Here is a 16,046-nt window from a genome sequence, read left to right as displayed (position 1 = left end):
AGCAGGGTGATGGTGTTGCGGTCGTTGTTGTTCTCCAGGTGGAAGTTGAGGTCCCCCAGGAGGATGTAGTCAGCGGAGGGGAGGGCATGCGGGCTGATTAAGTCGGCGATGTCCTCGCTGAATTGTGTGCGTGGTCCCGGGGGTCGGTAGATCAGGGTGCCTCTGAGGGTGGTGTTCGGGTCGGTGCGGATCTGGAAGTGCAGGTGTTCGGCGGTTGTCAGGGTGTCGTCGGTGTTGGTCGTGATGTGGACGGTGTCCCTGTAGATGATGGCGATGCCTCCTCCAGTCTGGTTGCCGAGGTCTCTTCGGGTGATCTTGTATCCCTCTGGGATGGCGATGGCGATGTCGGGTGCTGAGGAGTCGTTCATCCAGGTCTCTGTGAGGAAGGCAACGTCATGGGCTGTGGTGTCGAGGAGGTTCCAGAGTTCGATGGCGTGCCTGTGGACGGAGCGGGTGTTGAGCAGGATGCACTTGAGGTGGTTGCTGCTGGTGGTCGGCTTGGCGGGTGCTGGGGCGGGGCAGGTCCGAGTGCAGGTGAACTTGCAGGAGTGGCAGCTGAAGGGTCCGTGGGTGCGTCTCGGTGTGGCTCGGTAGCAGCCCGGGGTTCGGCCGGTGTTGAGTGCGTTGAGGTCGGTGGCGTCGTAGGTCCGTCGGGTTGGCTTCTGTCGGTGGGGGCCAGGGGTCCTGGCACTGGGCGCGGGCCAGGCGCGGACGGGCGCAGACGGGCTTACCTTTGGCGCGCCTTCGACACACAATCGGCGCTCCCGCTGCGCGTGACCGCTGCGCGTTCGCCCGGTCGCCATATATGGCGAAGTGCGAGGGAGGGCGGAGCAGCTGGGAGGCGGGAGCGGGGAGGGTACAGAAGAAAAAGGGGGCGTGGTTAGCGGCGGTGGCGGGGAGCGGGTAGGGAGGAGACCGGGGGGAGCGAGAAACAGGCGAAAAATACAATAATCACAATACAATACAAATGAGCAAAATAGCTCAACAGGCAGAGGGGCACACAGCAAAAGAACGGGGTACAGGAGCCTGCAGGTCAGGCGAGCACAGCGCTACACCGTAGGAGACCACGCCGCTCGGTGGCAGGGGGCGTGGTCACACGGCGGCGGCCGGGGCAGCGTGGCAGGCAGGCGGGAGGCACACGCAGCAGCTGGTGGCCGTGCGGCGCGGGGGTGTCCTAAACTAGGTCACACTCACCTGCGTCGCACGGTCGCCATATATGGCCAAGTGCGAGGGAGGGCGGAGCAGCTGGGAGGCGGGAGCGGGGAGGGTACAGAAGAAAAAGGGGGCGTGGTTAGCGGCGGTGGCGGGAAGCGGGGAGCGGGTAGGGAGGAGACGGGGGGAGCGAGAAACAGGCGAAAAATACAATAATCACATTACAATACAAATTAGCAAAATAGCTCAACAGGCAGAGGGGCACACAGCAAAAGAACGGGGTACAGGAGCCTGCAGGTCAGGCGAGCACAGCGCTACACCGTAGGAGACCACGCCGCTCGGTGGCAGGGGGCGTGGTCACATGGCGGCGGCCGGGGCAGCGAGGCAGGCAGGCGGGAGGCACACGCAGCAGCTGGTGGCCGTGCGGCGCGGGGGTGTCCTAAACTAGGTCATATATGCACTTTGTTCTTGGACATTGCGGGAAGCTGATGGTGGGTTAGATTTGCCTGTGGTTGTAGGGTTGAGGACCTGCCGGTCCCCAGGAGCTTCGCTAGGCACGGGACGAACATCCCGGCCAGTCCTGGCGTGTGATGTAGGCTCACATTTCTCAGCAGCATGCTGCGGGTTACCCGCCAGCCCCCAGGACTTCACGAGGTGGCACCAGCAGTTCAGTTGGTCCCAGCTTGTGGTGCTAGGCATGTGTTTCGCAACAGTAGGCCATGGGGTCACCACAATCTCCCTGTCTCTCCACAGGGCACAGACGTCCGCATAGACGTGAGCCCAGAGAGGAGCAGGCTATGCCCTGGGGGTGAGGATGAAGCAGCCACCAAACAACTCCCTCGGTTCCAAAAGAATATCAAATGGGGCTAATGCTATTCTGGTCCCACAATTCCTATGTCTTAATGGGACCCTCGCAGCACGACCAGGCCTGACCGTCGTAACCCTAGATCCAGCCGCCTGGGCTGCATCAGGTCAACGTTAGTCGACCTCAGGCTGGCCGTGGACTCAGGTGCTTCAGTCAACTGCTGCCTCCTCATGTCTCCTCCCTGTACCGCTGTCCTGAGTCTGCCTGCCTTCTTCCAGCCTGTCGCGGGTGCTCATTTCCGGCCGGGATCACCAGCTCACCATCAGTGTCGCCTGCCAGGATGGCACCCACAGTGCTCAGATCTACCTGGGCCTTCCATGGCATGGTTCGGCCAGGTCACCTTCCAGGGTGGCACACGCTCTGGCTAGCCGCGCCTCCTCCCCATAGGTCTGGCACGTTACTAGGCCTCCCCTCACCACAGCCTTCCCTGGGAGTCCTTGCACCGTCACAGGCATCTATGTAGACCACAGCTTGACCCATATCGGCGACTGACGCTGGAATCTGGGGATCAGGGTTCGATCCCCGGCTCCGGCGGCAGATTAGCCCAGCACCATGCGACTCTGGGCAATAGCTTGCTTAATCTTCCCGACGGCCCCCCAGCGCCTAGAGACCCTAACGGGTGATTGTGCGCTATACAAATGTGGATTATTATTATTATTATTATTATATCTCCAGGGGTGCAGGGTTTGGCTGCGTCGCCAGGCAGGATGATGCAGGATCAAAGGCTAGCGCGTGGAGCTCGCTAGCTTGCAACCACCATCTTAGGCTGTAAGACCACGCCCAGGGTAAAGACTATATCTTACTAAAGTAACCCAGCCATCTGTTGTTGCTGCTGATGATGATGCTGTTGCATTTGCCAGTAGAGGCTAGGAATCAGCTTTTTGAAGTAGCCCCTAACATATGTGGTTAAAGTTGGACTCTGGGAAACACTGATCTCTTCCTCGGAGTGCAATCTAAAGAGTGTCTTCCCAGAAAAAGAATAAAGAGGATAGTTGTTTTTTGGTAATTTATGTCTATACCGCTAGTCTGGATTCTACACCCAGCCTCTATCGGCACCTTATATGCGTAGAATGGTAAGAGAATCTGTATGACATTCTCAATGCAGGGGTTCTCACTTCATCCATTAAAAACAAAGACCATGCCAGAAGAGTCTGATTTCATAGGCGTCACACTCCCTTCTGCTTTCATGAGGGGAAAGGTTTACACATTCTTCCCAGCCTGGCAGTTCACCACAGCTGCTTGCTGGGCTCTGGGCATCAGAAACATACAGCCAAGTTCAGCAGTGGTTCCCACGTGTTGGAAGCAGGCCTGGGTCTCTCCAATTATAAAAAAACCTAACCTAGACCCATTACAACCAGGAAACTTCAGACCAATTTCATTGCTTCCATGGGTTTCCAAATTGGCTGAAGCCCATGTGAACAAGGTCTTAACCAACTACATGACGCAATACCAAATTCTAGACCCCTCACAAAATGGCTTTAGGCCAGGATTCAGCACCGAATCCGCCCTGCTGACCACTATTGAAAGCTTACGGAACATTTTGGATGCCGGTCAAAGTGCTGCGCTGATTTTACTCGATCTCAGCGCAGCCTTTGATACGGTCTCCCACTCCATCTTATTAAAACGTCTCGAAGCCATTGGTATTAAAGACCTTGCATTAGAGTGGTTCCGTTCATTTTTAACTGACAGGTCCTTCCGGGTCTCTGCCCCCCCGTTTATATCAGAGCCTCACCCTATAGAGCAAGGCGTCCCCCAGGGTTCGGCGCTCAGCCCGTCCCTATTCAATCTTTATGTACAGCCTCTCGCCGAAATAGCAAAAGAATGGGACCTGACACTAGTGTCGTACGCCGACGACACCCAGCTGGTCATTTCCCTGACTGAGGGCCCCTCGATCTCAGCGGCGAAATTTAAGAACGGGCTAGAGGCAGTCGCTCGCTGGATGTCACACAATTGCCTCCAGCTGAACGCTGGCAAAACAGAGGTGTTGCTCTTGGGCAAAAACCCTGACTACTGGACTGATCACTGGTGGCCATCCGCATTGGGCCCGACCCCCCCCCCCTAAAACTGTGGTAAAAAACCTTGGCGTCTGGGTGGATGCATCCCTTACCTTCCAGACCCACACTAAGAACCTGGCTGCCACTTGTGTGGGCCTGTTGAGGAACCTTCATCCTATTCTTGGCTTTTTTGATCGCCATACGCGTCAACTTATAGTCCAATCCACCATCTTGGCTCGACTGGACTACGCCAATGTCCTTTTCCTCGGCCTTAATAAAGCTGAGATGATGCGGCTTCAACGTATTCAAAACTCTGCCGCCAGGGCAGTTGTAGGCCTCCCCCGAAGGTGTTCCACAAGAAACACCATCCAGAAACTACATTGGCTACGCATAGAAGCCCGCGTCCAGTTTAAAGCCCTCACTACGGTCTTCAAAATTCTCAAGACTGACTGTCCTGGTCTCTTGCGTCCTCTCCTAGAGCCCTACATCCCTCAGCGGGCCCTACGCTCCTTGGGTCAAAACTTGGTTGTTACCCCACGTATAAGGCTAAGCAGAATGGGCGGTCGCTCTTTCAGAGTCCTGGGGGCAAGGCTCTGGAACTCCCTCCCATCTCACATTCGTTCCATAACTAATCTGCTCGCCTTCCGCAAATCGATCAAAACACTTCTTTTTTCCCCATCCTAATTTCTTATTGCCTCTCCGTTTCATCTCCCCCTCTTGGTTTTGTTATAGTTTAGCGCCGGGACGCCTCGTTGCTGGGGCAGCTGTTCGCGCTCAATAAAACGTTATAACATAACATAACATTTTCATACCACCTGCAACACCACCGAAAAACGTGAGCTATCTACATCTGGGGACATTACAGGCCAGGCAGAGATTTTTAGCTTTCGCCCTGGGCGTTGCAGTTGCTCCGCCCATGGCGAAACCTCATGATCCTACATATCGACTTTGGTTCCGCCTCTGTCTCCCATTGGCTAGCTCCATAAATGGAGGCTAGCCATTGGGAGACAGAGGCTGTCAATCACGCTTTCTGGTGAAAACGCGATTCGGGGGCGTTTCTGGGACTTTTTTTAAGTCCCGCCCCTTTGTCCCGGGCCGCGCTGTCATTGGCTGCCGGCCCGGGCCGCGCTGTGATTGGCTGGCCGGCCCGGGACCTGACTTGTTATTGTTGCTGTTGTGCTCTATACGCCTGTAGGGAAGTAAATATGCACTGCTCCTGTACTTCTGAGCATGGAGTGTTCTACTGTTGTCAACCCCGTACCCGTTGTGAGCTTTAATGAAGACTAAGACATCAGTTTCCCCCTACTCAGGCACAATTTACATGTTTTGTCATCACTTGTTTTTGAAAGCACACTGGAACCGTTTTGACAAGGTTTCAGATCGTGGTGAAGGTACCTCGTTGATGGTTGGAGGGCCGGGGCGTGGGGGGTGAGGTGGACGGTCCCTCATTTCCACCTCCTTACCCCGGACATTTATTTCCACCTCTGCAACCCTTTCCCGCGTATCACACCGCCTAAAGCGCTTCTAAAACTGCTGCCACAACCCAGGCGCTCCGCTTTCGGTTCTGCTCTTAACACGCCCCCGAAACGGAGGCACGCCCTCCCGAGAGCTCGAGAGGCATGGAGGCGGGACCCAGTCAGTCAAGCAAAGAATGAGGAAGCGGAAATCTCAGCCAAGCGCTCCCCTGGTTACTGCAGTGTACCGAGCGACCAAAACAAGAGGATGCCTCGACCTCCCGAAGGGGCCTCCACTCACAGGGGCACCCATGAAAAGGTAAGGTGATGGGTCGGGTCGGGTCGGCACCTTCCCTCCTGGCCACACTCGGGCCTAAGGCTGTAGCACAGAGAAGGTTTGTACTTTTTGCTCCCAATTGTTGAAAGGTTATTTCCTCATTAGTTATCTGCAGAGGTATGATCCATTCAGCACTAACTTCGCACTCGTAAAACCGGTCACGTAATTCATTTTACTAATCTCAACTATCTATTCATCCTTACTAACACAAAATAGAGCCCGATAAAGAGACCCGTTTCGAGCTCCCCTTTAAAATAAAACTGCCGGTGTTCAGTATTCGCCATGATTGTATAAACTGTGCTGTGCAAGAAGGAGGCCTCTGTACGTGTAGGTGTGGTCACGTGACTCGGTAGAACCATCAGCCTCCATGAACAAAAACCGTAGGTCTGCGGAAAGTTGGAGTGCGGTGGGGGCCAGACGGATAAGCAGGAGTGGAGCGTTCCGCTTGAGTTAGTTCAGGGGGCGGAACATGGTATGTGGAAAGGGGGGGTGTGCAAAGTAGCCGACGCAAACCTGGGTTTTACAAACCGCTCGTGGTCTCACGCACGGTGCGTGTCCTCCCCGTGTGAACGCACCTGGCGGGGCCATGCTCGGAGCTGCCGCGCGCTGAGGGGCTGCGCGCGAGAGTCCCCGGGCCTCAGCACCGGAGCCCCGCGAGGAGACTGCAGCCCGGCTGGGCAGAGGGGGTGACGCTGCAGGGTCCGGGGGATCCCACTGCAGGAGGCGGGGGTGCGGCTCGCTGTGATGCAAGAGCCTGGCGGGGACCACCGGCAGTGAATGCACTCTCGGAAGGCCGGGGGTCGCACCGCAGGTGGCTGCACCTCGGGATGTCGATGTGATCTCCCATATTCAGGTTAGGGGGAACTGCGCTGCAGGGAGTGACGTGACCGTGCAGACACCGGCTCACACCGAGGTGCTTCTGCTCCTGGAGGAACACAGCGATGGAGGCCGGAGGATGCACCGGAAGGAGGCTGGGCTGATGAACTGCACGAGGCTGGGCTGGTGAACTGCACCAGGCTGGGCTGGTGAACTGCACGAGGCTGGACTGGTGAACTGCGCAAGGCTGGGCTGGTGAACTGCACGAGGCTGGGCTGGTGAACTGCACGAGGCTGACATATTGGTGCTGCAGAAGGCCGGGTGATCTCACTGCTGGAAGTTGTGTGTGAGGCAGGAACTGACCAGCCGCAGGAGGTTGGGGTAACTGCACTGGGGTGTCTGGGGCTAAGGCACTGGCGGAGGTTGAAGGGACTGCACTGCAAGTGATAGTGACTGCGTACACTAGGGGAGGTTCGGGTGACTGCTCTGGAGAAGCCTGGGGCGACTGCTTTGGAGAAGGCTGGGATGACTGCTCTGGAGAAGGTTGGGGTGTCTGTGCTGGTGGAGGCTTGAGTGACTGCACTGGTGGGGCTGGGGGACTGCACTAGAGAAGACTGGGGTGCATGCACTGGTGGAGGCTGGGGTGACAGCACTGGTGGAGGCTTGAGTAACTGCACTGGTGGGGGCTGGGGTGACTGAACTGGAGGAGACTGGGGTGACTGCACTGGTGGAGGCTGGGGTGAGGAGGAGACTGGGGTGACTGCACTGGTGGAGGCCGGGATGACTGCACTAGTAGAGGCTGGGGTGACTGCACTGGTGGAGGGTGAGGTGACTGCGCTGGAGGGTGTAATAGGTGACTGCACAGGTGGAGGGTAGGGTGACTGCTCTGCTGGAGGCCGGAGTGACCGCTGTGGTGGAGGTTAGGGTGACTGCTCTGCTGGAGGGTGTAATAGGTGACTGCACAGGTGGAGGGTAGGGTGACTGCTCTGCTGGAGGCCGGAGTGACCGCTGTGGTGGAGGTTAGGGTGACTGCTCTGCTGGAGGGTGTAATAGGTGACTGCACTGGTGGAGGTTAGGGTGACTGCTCTGCTGGAGGGTGTAATAGGTGACTGCACTGGTGGAGGTTAAGGTGACTGCTCTGCTGGAGGCCGGGGTGACTGCACTAGAAGAGGGGGAGGTGTCTGCGCTGGCGGGTGTAATAGGTGACTGTTCTCCTGGAGATCGGGGTGACCGCTGGGGTGGTGGTTAGGGGTGCCAGCACCTCGGCAGGTTGGGCGGTTGCTTTGCGGGAGGACGGACGTGGCTCCATCGGAGGAGGAGAGCTGCACTGCAGCAGCACAGCGCCAGCACTGCACGGCCGCGGCCTGGACTCCCTGCAGCGCGGGGAGAAGGATGCCCGGTCCCCCGGATACACTCGGCCCTCGCCCGGCTCTACTCTGCACCAGGCCCCGGGGCTCAGCACCCGCCGCCTGAAGAGCGCCCAGGAGTAGGACCATGCCCGGCCTGCCAGGCTGCCTACACCACAAGTAAGTGGCACACCGCCCACCCCTCCAGCACACACAACCACACGGAAACCCACACTGCACAGCAGCAGACACACAAACCCATCACTGCGGTAGTAGGCCACACACACACAAGCACACACATGCCGTACGGACACTCCAAAGCAGAAGACACACATGCATACACATGAACATACACACGCACTTCAAAGCAGAAGACACACACAATACATCACTGCGGTAGAAGGCCACACACGCGCACACAGACATACACACGTGCACACACGCGCGCGCACACACGCACAGTACATCGCTCTTCCGGGGCATACACGCACACATCACTGCGAGAAACATTCACAGGCTGTTCTGATGTGCTTCCACTCACCAACGCATAGAGTTAGTCCACCCTTCCCTCCATGTGCTTCCTCTCCCGCCGAGCCTGGCCCGGCTTCCTTGCACGTCCTGGCGTGTGTTGTTGAGTTCACAACGGCGGTGATGTGTGTAGCTGGGCTGATCCTGTGTTCCATTACGCATTTATTGTGCATGTTTAGTTTTCCTGGCGGGGCTCACGTTTCTGTATGTGTGTGTATGCGTAGGCTGGTAACGTTATGTGTGCTGGATAAATGTTATTTTCTTTTCACTGGGAATATCAGTTTGCGTCCATTTGAGTTTCTGTGTTTGTGCACTGGGACTTTCGATGGCCTGAGTGTGTTCTTGCCGCTGTGCTCAAGTCTTTGTCCATCTTTGTGTATTTGCTTCTGTATGTGTATCTGTGGCAGTGTCAGTGTGCCTGTTCTTTTATTTGTATGACAGTCGGTATGTGTCTCCATGTGCCAGGTCTCGCATTTGTGAGAGATTAAGCTATTGCCATTGTAAATGACAATGCCATTTATTTATCGGTTTTCAAAACCAACACATAAATAAAAAGTTTGTCATTTACAATGCCAATAGCTCAAACTTTTGCAAAGGCGAAACCGTTGCATTGTAAATGCTTGTTTTACTTTTTCTGAAAACGGCCATGGAGTCAGTATCCTAGTTCCAATGCTACCAGGGATTTGACCCCGTTTTCCAGGTATGCAAGAAGTTGGCACAATGTTGGCCAACTCCAGACTGGAGCATTTAACAGGTTATCAAAAAGCTGCTCTTCATACTGAACTCCCTCCTACATGTCCGACTGCCCATAAACTAGATTTCCGTGTCCTGTTCTATTGCAAAGATTGTCAATAGCCAGCTCTTCCAATCTATACTAGTACCTTCGGCATTCATTCTGTACCCAGAATCTTCACAGTATGTCTAGCTCCAGTGTCCGTGCACTGCAAAGGAAAGGGGTAGTTGTGTTTAAGGGGTAATGGTGTTCCCTTACCTAGATAACTGCATTATCAGAGGCTTGGACCCTGTCACTTAAACCATGCGGTCAACAGCATTAAAAAGCTATGACAGAGTAAGTATATTCCTGAATGTGAAGAAATTGGTGCACATCCCAACTTAACAGATTGTGTTCCTAGGATATGCTCAGCTCCTCACAAAGCCTACCCATCACAAGAAAGCGAGAACAAACCTAAATCTCTTGCCCAGACAGTCCGTAAGAAAGTAATTCAACACAATCTCTTTATCCAATCCACACAGTGTAAAATGCCTACTCTTCTGAAACAGGTCCCAGTACTTTTCGATTCAGATGGAAGCACTTTTGATTTCTTGGTCAGGAAACTGCATTTGTTTTGCCCTCAGTTTCTCTCATCCTGTAGGTTTTCTGGAAACTCAAGAAAGAGCTGTGGAATGTAATTCTTGCGGATGCTTCCTGGGCCAGTTAATTCTTGTTCTCAGACCTCTGACGTCTGTAGAATCTGCTACACTCCAGTTAAGAAAAACCTGCTTCTAAAGCTCAAACACCACAGTCAAGATCAACACTATAACCTGCGGTCACTAAAGACACTTGCTCTCACAGTATGGCTGCTACAGACTAAAGTTTGGTTTTCAGTGTTCCAACTGATTGCCAGAACATTCAAAAAGCAGGTGGGGCAACTTCTTCAACAAAGACACATTCCTTAAAATGGAAAGGTTCTGTATTTGGGCAGCGGAACATGTCTTTGGTCCTTTGACGATCTGTGGTATGAAATCTATATAGAAGCACCCTTCTTCTTCTCAGCCAGATGTTTCACCTACCATTTTTTTCCACCAAAGTCTACCACTCCAGCTGAGAGGGCCTTTCTTTTTTTGGACATTTACCATAATCTAAAAATCTACTTTGATCAAATCTTCATTTCCTTTGGCAGATTCAGCAAATGTTTTTCTTTGTCCAAGCAAGGCATAGCTTGCTGGATCTCAGCTTGTACCGCCTGCTGACGCAGGATATCCCACAGAAATCTCAGGAATAATGTTCAAGCTAACTTGCATGGTTGGTGACAGTTGCGCTTTTTAACAGAGTGCCAAATGCTGACATCTGCAAAGCAGAAATGTGGACATTCTCTGGCACTTTCGTGAAACAGTACTGCTTTGATGGCCATACAGTGTCTGAGACTGCAGTGTAACAAGTAGTACTATGGAGCCTGTTCAACTAAGGTGAGCATCATGGTTTTACATGTCATATCTATACTGCTATGGTAATCATTATTCAAGCATGGGAATCTGACCAATCCGGTGTTGGAGAAGAAAAGAAAGCTACTTACCTGCAACCATGGTTCTCAAATTTCTGTATCCCTCATAAATTCATATGCAAGCCACCTTTTTCCCCGGTTATGAATCTTTATATTGCAATTTTGCTTCACTGGGTGTGTAAATCTGAGCAGGTCACCCTCTGAAGGGGGTTGGAGCTCTGTCTCTCTCCAACTCATTATCCACATAAATAGGCAGATGCCCTACATATGATCTATGGCTGCTTAAATGGAAGTACTGCTCTTAAAGTATTATCAAGAATTCATGACGAATATTCAAGCATGTGAATCTGTGAACAATTTCAATTTTGGCGAAGTATAGTTACAGGTTAGTACGTATCTTACAGTGTAGAATCTACACATGCTGGCGGTCATGATTATGATAAATAACAGGCATTTGACACATTTGTCATTCATTGGGATTGTATGTTTATTATGGTACAGGGTATTAGCTGAGATACCACATTTATTTAATCTGTTTGTGGATCAGGATGAAACAAGTGCCTGTAATCGGTGTTTCGTTGTTCTGTTATTACAGTATTATCCCTTGACTTAGGATAATTAATTGGTTAGTCTGCAGTTACCTTCAGTCTTAACTGCTTTTTTTACCAGTTCATCTAACTAAACTCTTCCCAAGGTTCTCACACCTTACACACCGACTTATTAGAGATTGATTATATTACCAGGCATATTTATCATGTTCATCTTGAAAAAGTCAGTAATAGCAAAGTCATACAGTTGTAAAAAATATTTTCTCTCCCTCTCTCTGCAGACATTCATGGCCAGCAATGTGTAGGCTGGAGTAAGCTGATGATACTGCTTCCTTTGCTTCTTATGCTACTCACTGCAGTATGGTGGCGCGTTGTAGAATTCCAGTCACAGAACAAAAGTGTAAAAGATAACAGAGCTCTGCAGAACTTCCAGCTCCAGATGGAAAAACTGAAGACATTGTATCCAAATCAGGAAGACACATTTTGGTCCCGAAGTAAAAAAATCCTGGGCAAACACCTTAATAGCACACACAATTTAGAACCAGCCATCCTTCTCCTCACAGCTGCAAGAAAGGGGGAAGTAGCTCTAAGATGCCTGGGTGAGAGAATTGCACACAGCTACGCATCCTCCCTGAACACCTCTGTGATTAGCATTAATGGAACTTCCAAGGCAATGATGAATAGTGACCATGCCAAACTGGAGGTTGATGATGAGCTGAGCTCTAATTTTTTAGCCGGCAGTAGAGCAGCTGTAATCCACCGTTTTGAGCAGCTTCCTGCTGGTTCTGTACTGATCTTCTACAAATATTGTGACCATGAGAATGCTGCATTTAAAGATGTGGCCCTGGTGTTGACTGTTCTGTTGGAGGACGATGTGTTGGCACCTGGTATGCAGCTCAGGGATGTGGAGGAAAAAGTGAGGGACTTCATCTGGGCAAAATTCACTGACAAAAGCAAAAGCGGTTCCTACAAGGACATGGATGGGGACAAACTTGGGGGTCTGTGGAGCCGCATCGCCCATGTGGTGCTGCCTGTGCAGCCTGAAGATGCACTAAAGGAGGATAGTTGTTGACCAGGTCCAGTGAGAAAGATCAGCAGTGTGGGAAAGAGTGGAGGATTGAGATTTTAAAACGTGTTGGGGTAACAAGACACAGATTTCCCAGACCAGCAATTGGTGTAGTCACAGAAATGGGTCTTTCCGTGGAGGTCTTGGTTAGGAGTGTTGAGTGGTACAGTGTATAGTCAGGGTATACCCAAATGTGCTCATCAAGGGATGTCATGCATTTTAAGAAGTCATCTAAAACTCCTCAGTATGCTTCTTGTACTGGCCCTGTTATGCAGTATTTTGCTTTAGAACCTAGTCCCGTACAGATGAAGCTTGGATGCTCAACTGGAGCAATACTGATGGAGACTTACCATTCGGAATTTAGAATTACACAATCTGCAAGGTCATGTTGGGTGGTGTAAATTTGGGGAATATGTTGCACCAGTGTGTGTGTTTAGTCATTAAGGTCATTTCCAGAATATTAAATAAAGAAAGGAATCCTGTCAAACAGTGGCTACACTGTCACAGAAGCAGGTGTTTAATGCATATGGCCACTCTGCTAGTTGTGGGAATCCACTGTACAAATGTGGGTCTACAATCAAAGCCACTTGACACTGCATGGAGAGATGTGACCTCTACCGAAATAGAGGGTTGCGCTTTGGACAGTTTTTTGCCTTTATGGTGCTGAAACTTTCTAGAAAGGCTGTGGCTCTATCAGCCAGAGTGACATTCTAAACAAAGTCATGAACACCTCAAATGAAAAAAACAAATTAGACTGCACTTATTACTTATCTGAGGATGTATCATTCTCTAAGAACAGATGTCTTTTGCTAGGCCAAAGCAACATAGTGTGACTGGCTTCTGTCTCCTCATCCTTACCTGAAAATACATGCTTGGCATTATGAATGAATCTATCCTTGATTGTAATTTTTCAAAAAAATAAAATTGCTGTGTTTTTAAGTTTATTTCAATAAATTTTTATTGGATTTTTAGAATACAATGAATAGTACTTCTTGTGCCCTTCCTCTCCTCCATTTTATTATTTTAAATATGATCTATGTGTGCGTGTCTGTTTTACCAAAACATAACCAGGAATGACAGGAGTTAAAAAAAAAACATTTCTTCCAAAAGATAGTCACACACTAAGTATTGTGGATAATATGTGTCTAAGGAAGTTTATTGGTGCCAAAAGACAGTTTGCGCACATTTGTATTCAAAATCTTTTGGTTATTTCTATTATGAATGAAACTATTGTCAAGTGACCCAGTGTTGGGAAGGACTGGGATAAATATGGAGTCCTAAAGTACGAACAAATATTCTTGGTCAAATTGAGTTTATTCAATTTATACAGCCCCACTCATGTAACACAAAATGGTGCTAGCATAAACCAAGATAGGAGCTTATCTGATACCTACAACTCCATCCTTGGCCTTTTTGTTCCAGGGTTCAGCCTCTTAAATTCCATGCTTGACAAGGAACTATCCTGTAATTTGAACTAGAGTGCACAGCGTAGTTTTATATAAAATGCCCTCTTTATTTGCCCAAATATTTTGATGTCTAATACAAAACAAGCATTAGAAATGCAATCGGGCTCGGATTTATTTGAGTTTGAGCTAATGGCATTGTAAATGCCAATGTCTTTTTGCCATGTGTTATGGAGTGTGTGCATGTGGTGTGTAGTGGAAGTATGTTGGTTGAATTGTAATTTTACCAATGGTGGCATGCTGTGCTTTATATGAATATGTTTAAAAGTAAAGTGTACCATACTGCGATTGCTTGGTGGAAAAGTGCACTGCCGGCTGGAGGTGTGTGTGCCTGGTGGAAGGGTGCACTGACGGCTGGTGGGTGTGTGCTTGGTAAAAGCGTGCACAGATGGATGATGGCTGTTGGTGTTTGTGCATGGTGAAAGCATTCATTGACGGCTGGGGGTGTGTTGTGTGTGTTGTTTTCTGTGTGCTGGTGAGTGTGTGCTGGTGAGTCTGTGGGGGTGAGCCTGGGGAGTGAGTGTGGTGGTGAGTGTGTTGTGGTGAGTGGTGACAAGTGTGTGGTGTTGAGAGACTGAGGTGTGTGGTTTGTGTGTGCGTTATGTGTGTGTGGTGTATGTGGTGTTTTCTGCACACTCACACACTGCCCCGTAACATTCACACACTGCTCACCCGCACACTCCCAATGTCACCCTGCATAGTCACACACTGTCACATAGTCACACACTCAGCAGCACACAGCACTCAACAGCACTCTGCCCTCAACAGCACTCTGCCCTCAACAGCACTCTGCCCTCAACAGCACTCAACAGCACTCTGCCCTCAACAGTACACAGCACTCTGCCCTCAACAGCACACAGCACTCTGCCCTCAAAAGCACACAGCACTCTGCCCTCAACAGCACACATCACTCTGCCCTCAACAGCACACAGCACTCAACAACACACAGCACTGCACTCAACAGCACTCTGCCCTCAACAGCACTCTGCCCTCAACAGCACTCTGTCCGCAACAGCACTCTGCCCTCAACAGCACTCTGCCCTCAACAGCACTCTGCCCTCAACAGCCCTCTGCCCTCAACAGCACTCTGCCCTCAACAGCACTTAACAGCACTCTGCCCTCAACAGCACTTAACAGCACTCTGCCCTCAACAGCACTTAACAGCACTCTGCACTCAACAGCATTCTGCACTCTGCACTCAGCAGCATTCTGCACTCTGCACTCAGCAGCATTCTGCACTCTGCACTCAACAGCACTCTGCACTCAACAGCACTCTGCACTCAACAGCACTCTGCACTCAACAGCACTCTGCACTCAACAGCACTCTGCACTCAACAGCACTCTGCACTCAACAGCACTCTGCACTCAACAGCACTCAACAGCACACTGCACTCAACAGCACTCTGCATTCAACAGCACTCTGCACTCTGCCCCCAACAGCACTCTGCCCCCAACTGCACTCTGCCCCCAACTGCACTCTGCCCCCAACAGCACTCTGCCCCTAACAGCACTCTGCCCCCAACAGCACTCTGCCCCCAACAGCACTCTGCCCCCAACAGCAGTCTGCCCTCAACAGCACTCTGCCCTCAACAGCACACAGCACTCATCAGCACCCAGCACATAACAGCACTCAACAGCACACAGCACTCAACAGCACACAGCACTCAACAGCACACAGCACTCAACAGCACTCTGGCCTCAACAGCACTCTGCCCCCAACAGCACTCTGCCCCCAACAGCACTCTGCCCCCAACAGCAGTCTGCCCTCAACAGCACTCTGCCCTCAACAGCACACAGCACTCATCAGCACCCAGCACATAACAGCACTCAACAGCACACAGCACTCAACAGCACACAGCACTCAACAGCACACAGCACTCAACAGCACACAGCACTCAACAGCACTCTGGCCTCAACAGCACTCTGGCCTCAACAGCACTCTGGCCTCAACAGCACTCTGCACTCAACAGCACTCTGCCCCTAACAGCACTCTGCCCCCAACAGCACTCTGCCCCCAACAGCACTCTGCCCCCAACAGCACTCTGCCCCCAACAGCACTCTGCCCCCAACAGCACTCTGCCCCCAACAGCACTCTGCCCCCAACAGCACTCTGCCCCCAACAGCACTCTGCCCCCAACAGCACTCTGCCCCCAACAGCACTCTGCCCTCAACAGCACTCTGCCCTCAACAGCACTCTGCCCTCAACAGCACTCTGCCCTCAACAGCACTCTGCCCTCAACAGCACTCTGCCCTCA

At 51.5% G+C, this 16,046-nt stretch overlaps 1 protein-coding gene across 4 annotated transcripts in view; it reads left to right on the top strand.

The window, feature by feature from the left end:
- Positions 1 to 13,307, top strand: part of LOC144755092 (uncharacterized) — a 306,910-nt gene extending 293,603 nt beyond the window's left edge. For all 4 annotated transcript variants that reach the window (XM_078643592.1, XM_078643601.1, XM_078643611.1 and 1 more), the window contains one exon: positions 11,544 to 13,307. In XM_078643592.1, coding sequence (XP_078499718.1) covers positions 11,544 to 12,334 — 791 coding nt within the window. In that variant the 3' untranslated portion in view covers positions 12,335 to 13,307. The remainder of the gene's footprint in view (positions 1 to 11,543) is intronic.
- Positions 13,308 to 16,046: the final 2,739 nt, after the last annotated feature.

The sequence above is a fragment of the Lissotriton helveticus genome, chromosome 1_1 (assembly GCF_964261635.1).
Source record: "Lissotriton helveticus chromosome 1_1, aLisHel1.1, whole genome shotgun sequence".
Lineage (NCBI taxonomy): Eukaryota > Metazoa > Chordata > Amphibia > Caudata > Salamandridae > Lissotriton > Lissotriton helveticus.
This window is presented reverse-complemented; position numbering and strand designations above follow the sequence as displayed.